At 37.7% G+C, this 11541-nt stretch overlaps 1 protein-coding gene and 1 long non-coding RNA gene across 3 annotated transcripts in view; one reads left to right on the top strand and one right to left on the bottom strand.

Annotated features, from left to right (window-relative positions):
• Window positions 1–764: 764 nt before the first annotated feature.
• Window positions 765–11541, bottom strand: part of LOC134531446 (uncharacterized) — a 41771-nt gene continuing 30994 nt past the window's right edge. For both annotated transcript variants that reach the window (XR_010074997.1, XR_010074998.1), the window contains exons 2-3: window positions 11005–11124; window positions 765–962 (exon numbers count right to left, since the gene is read on the bottom strand). This is a non-coding gene — a long non-coding RNA (uncharacterized LOC134531446). The remainder of the gene's footprint in view (window positions 963–11004; window positions 11125–11541) is intronic.
• LOC134530735 (52 kDa repressor of the inhibitor of the protein kinase-like) lies at window positions 3400–9694 on the top strand. Its single transcript, XM_063365856.1, has 2 exons — window positions 3400–3662; window positions 6767–9694. The coding sequence occupies exons 1-2, from the start codon at window positions 3660–3662 to the stop codon at window positions 9386–9388; spliced, it is 2625 nt and encodes an 874-aa protein (XP_063221926.1). The 5' UTR covers window positions 3400–3659; the 3' UTR covers window positions 9389–9694.

Genomic DNA, 11541 nt, shown 5'->3' with positions numbered 1-11541 from the left:
TTTTACGTCCCCCACCAACCCCCTCACCAATCAGCAGACAACCAGATCTTGCTACCCCTTCAAAATCTCCTTGTTGGAATAGTCTTTGATGTGCGATAGAAGCTATTCGGTTATATGCTTTGGCAAAATCAGTTTCTAGCCATTTGTATGCAAACACGTTTTCTGGAGTTTGGAATTTTCTTTCACACACTGTGAATTTGTAGAAGTACATTAAATAAATAAATAAATATATATATATATATATATATATATATATAGAAAGAAAAAGCAAACCATTATCTTTTAAATCCTCAACCGAAAGTTCTGAGATTTTAACAGATTTTGCATGTACTTACCTATATGGCTTTAGGTGGCAATTTTGCGATTTTGATTTAGTTGGATTTGGAATTGGACTTTTTTAAACAGGTTTTGAAGTGTAGTTATTGCAATTTTGAAAGATTTTTCTGGTGGACATGACTTTCTCAGTGACTTTTAAAGCGATTTTTTTTCAGGCTTTAATAGAAAATAACTTCACATCTTTGGAAATAATTCTGAGACGTTTTCAACGACCTTTAAAACTTGATTTTTTTTTTTTAAATTTGATTTTAACAGGTTTTGCGATTGGACAATTCATATTAAAAAAATATATATTGCCTTAAAGAGCCATATTTTGAATTGAGTCTGCTGAGAAGATAGTCGATTAATCCTCTCGCAATGTCAAGTATGAACGTGTGTGTTTTGTTTAAGTGGAACTTCTTTACATAAAGCTGATATGGTAACTCGAGGCGATGACTCATCAGAGAGTACCGATAGTTCAACAACTCTCAGGCGAAGAAGGGGGAGGAGAGTATTGAAAGCCCCACTCCATACTTTCCGGCAAGCGGCAGTGATGCGACGCTACAGTGCTGCATTTATCGTTACGCTGCTGACACGCTGCGACACACTCCTCCTTGCTGACCGCCGCTCCTCATGGACACAGTCCGCTGAAACACAACATATTTATGCCGTCTCCCTGCGGCACGTTTCGTAGAGGTGACGGTATTCAGTACGTTAGTGTGTATGTTATGGGTTAGCTATATCGTTTAAGTGAATTATCGGGTGTCTTCTTTTATCGTTGAAGTGGATTATTAAGGTATGAAGTTTCACTTCTAACGTGCGAGGTGGCTACGCACCCCCCCCCCCCCCCTTTTAGAATGTAGATAACCAGTCTTATATTACTTACTACGCAGCAAATGAAATCCTAACATAAAAATTTTACGTAAAATAAAATATTATTTATTTGTAACTGAGATAGTTTTATTTTTCACGTGTATTTTATCTACACTGATTTATTTATTGTGTTTATTAAATTTTAATTCCTTAGTTGTAAAATATGCTGTTGTTATGGTGTATGCAAAAAACACAACTAGGTACAGTTATTCATAGCTGCGTAATGCGCAGTTAAAGTCAAATGAAAATAAAGTAATTAAACAGGGGGGAAGTAAGACAACCTGCGATAACAGATACAAAGTGTAAATTACTAGCACAGGCTAAAAGAGACTTTATACAAAACAAATTTTGTTAAAATCTAACTGATGGAGGTATGGAAGTAGAAACCTTTTATGAAAATGTCTGCGTGGACAGTTGCTATTACAGAAATGAAAATAACAGAAGATTTAAAATGCCATGCTGCAGACGAATACTGAAAACACGTGCGTGTTTCTTCGTAAGTTACACGTAAAATACAAGGTAGCGCAAGATATTTGCGTTTCGCTGTCCGTCTGTCGATACCACAGTGCACGAAAACGTAAAAAAACGGCAGCCAATGATGTTGTTTGGAACTTTTGTAACCAGCATAACACAATCGTGTGTTAGAAATAACTTCATTTGCTAACGTATTAATGCAGAACGAAATGTGTGGATATTAAAGTTTGAATATCAAGGAAAGTTACTGAAGGAGCAATAATAATAATATCACGGTAACGAAAAAAAAATTATTTAACTTAACAATTTTTGAGAGACGAGAACATAACAGCACGTTCCGGATTTGCATTGCAGTGTTATGGAAGTAAACATGAAAGCAATAACGGAACACGGGTCGTATTCAAATATAATTTTACATTAAAAAATAAACGCATTCAAAACGTAAACAAACACAACTATATCACGCGGCCAAATACTCGGCTTCTATTGGTTACACGGAGCCGTGTCTTTGTAGAGCGGGCATACCTTGTTCTCACCACGCACAATGGGAGGAGGGGAGGGATGAGAGAGTGTCTCCATGTACTTACACGCCTATGGATAGAGACCCGGAAAATTCGCGGGTTCAATGACCCCCAGGATAGACTCCAATATCCTATACACCCTCGGGCAAATGCCAACTGTTCATTGGCTGCTGTCTTGTGAATCGTCTCGACTGTGTGGCCTGTGATTCGACACTTCTATGAGTGAGGGTCTCTAATTGGCCCTCAGTCCTCCAGGTTAACAGTGAACCAATGGCAGAAGCAGCACTAAGGTATAATTATTTGAATTTTATCATAACACGAAATTAACCCGCGAATTTTTTGGGTCTCTACCTATGGACCTGCGCTCCGTGGCATGAAACTGTAGCACCACTGGTAACGTCCTGAAGAGAGGTACCTATGACATTTCGGGCTGCGGAGTCGAGAGGGGAAAAAGTACCAGTATGGAGATGTACCAGCGGAAATATTTCTTACGCACAATTGTTACGGGCTTACAGTGCTGCCTATAATGTGTTTTTCTGTAAACATTTATTTCTTTGCGCGTCATCCGATGAGTTAATTTCTGAGTTACAAACATAACTAGTCACCGTCAGGCCTGCTGTCTGTGGTATTTCAAACAAACACAGGTAACTACTAGGGTTGACAGCGCTACCTTACCAACGTATTCAATTCACTACTTCCTCAAAACTCTGAGAGAGAAACTGCTGCACTTATTCCATGAAGTGTAGGTACTTGAGAAATTATGGCGGAATTCCACTTTCGAGAAGGCCACGGGGAATGAACTTTTTCCAAGTTGGCACATTTCCGCGCCAGTATACAACCCTGACAGGCGCGGCTCCAGAGGGGGGGGCTCAGGGGGCGATAGCCCCCCCCGAGACCCGAGACATTATTTTTGTTTAAGAGTGTTTACTTTTATTCCCTTTCATTATAACTTTCTCAATATATTAAAACAAACCAATCTAGAAGTTGGTCTTGGAAATTTGAATTACCCTAGTAAATATAGGGTACCACTTCACTGGCAGCGTGTAGGCTAGCAAGCCTAGTAGGTAGCAGGTAGCAGGAAGTCTCAACCCACGCGGTCGCAGAGGGCACAAAGAGCCCCTGAAATGTGACAGAAAGCTGAAAATGCAGTGGAATTTTGGTCTGGAGTGGGAAGGCATTTACTACAATGGAGGGGGGGGGGGGTCCATAAATGGCCTGAAGCTGACAGTTTTATTGCACCCGCACGGGAAGGGCCAAACCTTCGTGAAGGGGAAGTAGGGGCACTCGCTACAGTGGCACACTTTGTTCAGTTGTTGCCAGAACTTCTCAGTACTCAGTATTGTCCAAGCTGTGCCTTGCTGTGCTGCGGACCGTGACAAACTATCTAGTTTTTTTACAGAACTGGTGTGCTTGTGGTCGATCAAGAACTAACAACAATGAATTTCTCTCACTTAATCATTTGATATTTTCTACGAAATGGTGAGTACTTATTTATATATCTGCTATAAAACATTGCTGTGTTAAATTTCAGGACTATGTTTGGTGGCATCTTGTAAATGTTAAAAATCAAATATTGCCAGCAACAGCATTTGGCTTCAGTGTTAAGAGTTCAAGGATTTTGAGTGTGATCAAATGACATGCCTCTTACCCTAAATATTTAAATTTGGTTGCCACAAGGTTAAACACGTATTTTCTCAAGTTTGAAAGGTTCACATTGCCGTAAGCCAACGAGTTTTCTCGAGTTACTCCTATTTTATCACTTCTCCATCCAATCGTACTTGGTTGCCGTAATCGTTAAAGTTCACACTTATGTGGTGATGGTCATGGGATCGATTCCAACCCCCGAAATGTGTCAATTTATGAGTAAAATTTTGGCAGCCAAGTCGTGAAGACTCTCTGCATAGCTGTGCGACGTAAGTCTCTTCATTCTCATCGCTTCACACCTCATTCTTGCTTCGTGTTTTGACAATTTGACAAGTACTTTTAAATTGACTCTCATAAGACAACTTTGTCCTTTACTGCGAAGTAACGCTATACAGTTGTAAGTATTATAATCCAAAGTCAACATGAGGTGGTTAGTGTATTTTATTGTAAGCGAATTACACATGAACACAAGTAAAAAAAAAATTATTTTATTATTATTATTCGCACCATGGTAACGGCTACAAGAGGTACCTAGTCTGTCTTCGAAATCTACCTAAAATCGTGTTATCTATTAAAGTTTACTGTTATATTTTCGTAGAATTCACTGTTTCAAACGGAAACTCTTTTTCCAGTTTGTAATACCGTTGAAAACAAAATTTATATTTGCAATTATTATGAGGTGAATATAAAGCGCAAAACAAGGTCATAAATAATAAATAAAAATATAGGTTTAAAAAAGAGTTTTTGAAACACTGAATGATTTTTTTGCTTTTTTCCCCCCACATATTAAATTCAAATTTTGCTAAATATATTCTATAAAGACTGAGAATTGTTTGAGATAAGCTCAGAAGCTGCCTTTTTTCCTTCTTTTTACATGCAAGTCTGACGAAAATGTACAACCAAAACAAGCAAGACGACAAAGATAATTTCGAGAAAATAATTAATGGCATGATATGGATTTTAAATATTTGGTAAAAAAAATTAAAAACTCAAATAATCAAATGTAAGACGATTCACAGTTTCCTGACATTTGTGTCATTTGTATGTATGCTGAGGGACTCACAAATATTTTCCTAATTTAAGATAAGTTTTCCCACCGTGGTGTGAAAATGTTGTTTTAATATCTGACTTGATAAATTTTGGAAAAGGAAAAATTCTATTTATTAGTAGCTACCAAATTACTTGAATTGTAAAGCTTTTCTTTAGTGAAATATATAATCAATAAAATATTAGATGAAAGTAACAATTTAGACTACTTTTATTGTGTGTGGTTATAAAGCCGGCACATACGAGAAGATCAGGAAAGAGATTGTGTTTTTTGCCATTTTAATTTCTCAAGCATTAATAACTGTGGTCTACTTAATGTAAATAAGTCCTAGTTTTAGTAGCTGTAATTTATCGTAATTTTTTTCAAAGCCAAACCTAAATGACCAATGATTACCAGGTCTTTAGAACTATAAATAGTGATAAGAAAATAATAACGTCCAAACTGTATCGACCATGAAAGTCGTCTTTCAAATTTTATTATAAATGAGTTGTTTTATTCCTCTTGAAACTGGAAGGATCGTGACATTAATTAGCCCCTTCCCTCTCTGAGCAATTGCATTTTTATATATTTGAAAATTATATTTTCCGACTCAGACATTTGTTATTTATTGCTCTTAAAAATTGGTCATACTTATATCCATCATCACTTTTAGGAAAACACTATTGTTATTTCTTTTCTTAAGAATTAATTATATAATTTACTTATAAAAGGTAGCAAATATTTAATGACAGATCGTAAATTAAACCACAAAAATGAAGTAGGTGGATACCCCTTAATAAACCAAAATAACTGATTACATCGTTTGTTTATAAATACTTTTAGTGACAGTCCGGCCAACTGCCGAGTTGCGACTGTGGCGCGAAGACTGTCTGCTCGAGAACATTTTAACGCACAGCACGAACATCAACTTACAGAATAAATCGAATCGTCAAAGGCATTATGTTATCCATGGTCGGGCACAAGGCACAAACGTAAAACTTAGCGCCGCTCTTAGAGTAGTAACAATAGGATCCCTTGGACGATAAAACACGTGAAAATAGCCAGATTGTCACCCCTCAAAGCTCCCCTTAGAGAAAAATAAGAGTAATATATTAATTAAGAAACTACAAAAATTGGTGTATCTATTTCGAGTTCACAACTGCCATAAAACCTCAATTTTAGAAAATTTATATATTTTTTGAAAACTTATATAGCGTGTTCGGTTTATGCAGGGCACAAATTTAATGTACGTTAGGGTATGCCAAAACAAGCAGTTTTTGTTAAGTAACGTAGTAGGTTTAAACATTCGGCTTTGGGCGAAGAGCGCAGTTTTGACTGTTAGTGAATACGGTGTTGCGCTTACATATTCGGGTAACAGTAATAACATGGCGAACTTTCATTCACAGAGGTGGCTGATAATGCTAATGGGCTAGAGGTATGTAGAGGCGAAAAAAAAATATTGCAGCGCATTTACAAAGAGCGTTTTCACAAAAGAAGTATTCCGAATAGGAATACGGCTTCATTAGCGACTGTCCACACCACGAAGAGTGACCGCTGATTGCTAGTACACATGTCTAACTAACTCTAAACGTCTGCACTCCGCTTGTCGTGTGCTTCCCGCAGAGCGTGTGACGTCACTGCGCTGCGTCTGCGCTCCCTCTCAGCCAATGATGTAGATGTAGTGCCCATATTCGTATGAAAATCAAGTTTGCATTCTACTATTCGCGCTTAAAAAATTGTAAAGTTGCATTTCCTTTTTTATTCTTCTTTGAAAATTTACTTGTATTTCCATTCCCTGCTACCCATTAAATTTCTGTCCCGCAATAATTAGCAAATGTTCTGTATTTAACATGTTTTAACTTTCTTTTGAAAGCATAAAATATTTAAATTAATTTATACATTTTTTTCACAGGCAAAAGTACCAAAAAGGCCTAAGCTTGGCTCATTGGGCTTTACCAAAAATATTGAGTCATATTTTTCAAGAGCCTCATCTTCAACGAGTCAACAACCACAAGAATTATCAACACAAGCAGCAGCTAATTCAGGAAGTGAGCAAAGAGATGCCATGGATGCTCAAGAGCAACAAGGAGCCATTGCACGATTCAATGGGTCTTCAGTGGATTGTGCTGAAGCTGTTGACTGCAATGTAGGTGCGAGTGAATCAGGTTCAGTAAATTATAATTCAGTTAATCATCCTTCCCACCAAAATGATGTAGGGCTACACATAGGGGTAGGAACCCTTATAAGTGACTACACAAAATGCCAGTTGCTGGAAAATCATTGGACTCCACCTTGCGACTACTCATTTCCTTTTTCTGTTAAAAAAGAGAAATGTAGAGAATATAAGAGGTATTTGTCCAAAAAACATATTGATATGTTTCATTGGGTGGTTTTCTCACATGCAAAGAAAGGACTATTTTGTGTGTACTGTTCTCTCTTCTCTGCCCATGCTGCTGGTCACAATAACGGTATGAAACTAGGGAAGTTGGTGACGGAGCCACTTACCAAATTTTCAAAGCTGACTGGAAAAGATGGTGATTTGGAAGTTCATGATAAAACTGAATATCATAACCAGAATGTCATTGCGGGTAAACGATTCCTACAATCCTACCATAATCCTGAGTTTGAAGTCATTAACCTGATTAATTCTCAACGTCTTCAACAAGTAAATGAAAATCGAGCTAGATTGCGACCTATTATTGAAACCATAATCTTTTGTGGTCGCCAGAATATACCCCTACGAGGGCACAGAGATGATGGTGTCCTACTGGATGATTGTACACCAGCAAACAATGAGGGTAATTTCAGGGAATTATTAAGATTCAAAGTAGCATCAGGTGACAAAGAGTTGGAGAACCATCTCTCTTGTGCATCATCTAGAGCAACTTACATTGGGAAAAATACTCAGAATGAGCTGATAGAATGTTGTGGTGATGAAATTCAATCAATTATTTTAGGCAGAATAAAAAAAGCTGGGTTCTATGCAATTATATTTGATGAAACTACAGATGTAGCACACATTGAGCAACTAAGTCTTAGTGTCAGGTATTTTTATGAAATGACTATCATTGAAGACTTTATAATGTTTATTGATGCCTATAAAGCAATAGATGGAAATTGTCAACACATAGGAGAAAACAAAGAAATTGGTTCTGATTGTGAAAGTGAGGTTATACTTGAACCACGTCTAACAGGCAAATCTATAGGAAAACTTGTCGTACAGATGCTATCAGATAGCGATCTAGATCCACGTCTTTGTGTTGGTATTTCTACAGACAGTTGCAGTGTAATGGTTTCTGAAAGTTCAGGTGCAGTTACAGAAATAATGGGAGTTACGAAAAATGCCACCAGATGTTCGTGTCAAAACCATTGTCTAAACAACTCAATTTCCCAATCATCCAAAGTGTCATCAATTCGCAATACTGTTTCCATAATAAAAACATGCATTTCTTTCTTCAACCAATCTGCCAAAAGACACAAGGTTTTAAGGAAATTTTCGTCCTCAAATATTGCCAGCTTATGTGAGACCAGGTGGGTTGAAAGACACACTTCGTTACTCCAGTTTCGCGAGCATTTACCTAGTATTGTGAAGGCACTCTCTGCTATAACATCATGGCAAGACTCGAAATCGGCCTCAAAAGCATTAACTCTACTTAATTCCTTACTAACCAGTGAATTTATCCTAGCAATGCTCTCTCTCCTGGATGTTTTGAAGATTACACTTCCATTGAGTACCCTCCTTCAAGCAGAATCACTTGATATGCACGAAGCTTCAAATGCTGTTAGGGATACTTTATCTGTTCTCAAGACTAGGAGAGAAAACAGTGACAATACTTTTCATGTAGTGTTTTCTGAAGCAAAAACCTTGGCTTCAAAACTCGATGTAGAAATAAGAAAACCTCGGACAACTGCAAAACAGATACATAGAGAGAACTATGATACTGATGATGCAGAATGTTACTACAGAGCCATTTATAATTCCATGTTGGATTTTATACTCATCGATATGAAGTCCCGTTTTTCAGAAGACTGTTTGAAATCATTTGACATTCGTTTGCTGGTACCACATATTCTTCTCAATAGAAGTAAAGATGTTGATTTCAGAGAGCGACTAAAAGCTATTGCTTCTCGTTTTTCTTTTATTCAGGATAATCAAGAAAGTGTTTTGTTTGCGAAGCTTGAAGGTGAAGTCTGTGTATGGGAGGCCAAGTGGTTTCGTGAGCTTAAGGCATCAGACGAAGTAGAAGTACCGAAAACTGCAATGGAAGCTATTTTGAAGTGTGAAGAGGAAATGTTTCCTACAATATTTAAGCTACTAAAAATTTTAGTGACATTACCAATTAGTGTAGCTACTGCAGAAAGGTCGTTCTCAACACTTCGAAGGTCAAAAACATGGCTGAGATCAAGAATTCTAGAAGAAAGACTTAATGGACTATGCCTTCTTCATATACACAGAGACATTTCGATAAATATTGATAATATTATTGAAAGATTTGCCAAGAAAGGTAAAAGAAGATTAGATTTTGTCGTCTAATGTAAATGAATTACTTATTCAGTTTCCTTGTTGTTTCAATGTTATCACATAGGTAGATATTTGTAAATATTTATTTGTTTGTGTCCTTTTTATATTCTTTATTTTAGAGTATGTCATATCACCAACATTTACATTCATGTGCCCTGTGTTACATTTACTTGTTTGAAAATGTGTATAAAAGTATGTTAAGTTCAATATTTGAGACTATAAATTTGTAAATATTTAATGGCCAACTGGTGGTATGTTAAAAATAATTTTTTACAACTTCATTTGTATTGCTACGATAGCCCCCACCGAAAAGCCTTCCTGGAGCCGCCCCTGAACCCTGACGGGAATAATGGTTACTAAATACTCAGGTCATTTCGTACATTATAGATTGAGTTCACTTGCTTTGATATAAACCTACATGAATAATCCTGGGGTGATAACAATACCCTCCAAATCTACAGCAAAACATACTCCCCTCTTTTAAGCACACATTTACTCGGAATATTTGAAACCGGCGTAGTTTCCACGAAGACGAAGCTATCTGAGGAACCGCACGAAGACCAGTTGGTTTATTTCAGGTGCAGTCTCCGGTGGAAAGTCCGTGAAGTTGACCGCGACCCAGCTGCTGGCTCGTCCTGGAACACGCCACTCCCCGCGGCTGTTCGCCGCCGTCTTGCATTGGTGCGGAGCCGCGCTGGCCCCGCCCACCACCTGCCGCGCAACGGTTATTACCGTCTCCACTCCTCTCCCTGCCCTCCTCGCTCACGTGTGGCAACACCCGCCCTTTCCGCTTCCTTCCTCTGCCGCGACGCTGCAGACGAACTGTGTGCTGGTACACATAAATTATTTATGTGGCAAAAGTCACCGCTGAAGTTACTAGTTTTTTACACCTTTCGACCAACGTTCACACTAATAAATAGAGAACGGAAAAATTCGCGAATTCATTTCGCAATAGGCTAAAATACAAATAGTTATACCTCAGTGCTGCCTCTGCTATTGGCTCCCAACTCACCTGGATGACTCTGGGCCAGTGAGAAACGCCCGACCAAAGCTTTATCGAATCACAGGCTGCTACGTTGGGACGTCTCACAAGACAGCAGCCAATGAGTGGGTGGCATTTTACCGAGTGTACGTAGAACTATGGAGTTCATCCTGGAAGTCATTGAACCCGCGAATTTTTCCTGTCCTTACTAATAAATTATGAAGTAATGGGGATACTACTTGACGAAGACGTGTTGGACCAGTGCTATGTAATCAGTGACCTGGTGTAATTTGTCGTTATGCACATGTATTTTTACAGTTACTTGCTTATAGTACCACGACTATTTTGAACTTTTTTTATTGACGTAAGTGTGTTTATACGACTAGACCGTAGGCCCTACTGATGAAAAAATTCGTCATTGCATTATTGAACTCATGTGGTTTGTGTAATATCAAAAGTTATTGACATGAAATGTATGCATTAGTGTGTTTTAATTAAAGCGTGTAACACCGTTTGGTTATCAAGAAACATTCGTGTAAAATTACACCAAATCTCTGCTTGTTTTTTTTCTCAATCGCTCAAAAAATGTAAAATTACTAAGCAATTGTATATTTTTTTTACAATTATTTTTTTAATTGGTGATTACCTTCTCTCCTCAGATCCCTATCTTCTCTTCTTCCTTATCACTTCTTTGTTCTCTTCTCTTCTCCACTCCGCGATAAGGTTTTGAAGCCATATTTCTCTTGTTCCCTCGTGGGTTCGCGGGCTGAGAACATATGAATGAACGTAGTAATACAACTTCAAACATGTACACGTCATAGGCCCGACATGGACGGATGTCGGACTGATACCACCTGCTATTGTAATTCAGGCTTAAGGCGGGGCTCTCACACGCTGTTGATTTTCTTCTTCTTCTTTCATTTTCTCATCTTTGTTATTAGTTAAGTGTTAAGAGCTATTTGCTGTTGTCACAAATACTTTTTCAAAATATATTTACTAAGTGTTATATAATGGATGTAAATATCCGCGTAGTTGTTTGTAATTGTTATCACTTGCCCGAGTTTTTACAGCAATTATTTCACACTTAGTAAATATATCTTGATATTAATTGTGATACAACTATTGCATACTTTTTCAAAAGATATTTACTAAGTGTTATATAATGGATGTAAATATTCGCGTA

This window comes from Bacillus rossius, chromosome 3 (assembly GCF_032445375.1).
Source record: "Bacillus rossius redtenbacheri isolate Brsri chromosome 3, Brsri_v3, whole genome shotgun sequence".
NCBI lineage: Eukaryota > Metazoa > Arthropoda > Insecta > Phasmatodea > Bacillidae > Bacillus > Bacillus rossius.
Note: the sequence above shows the minus strand (reverse complement) of the source record. Positions and strands in the feature narration are given on the sequence as shown.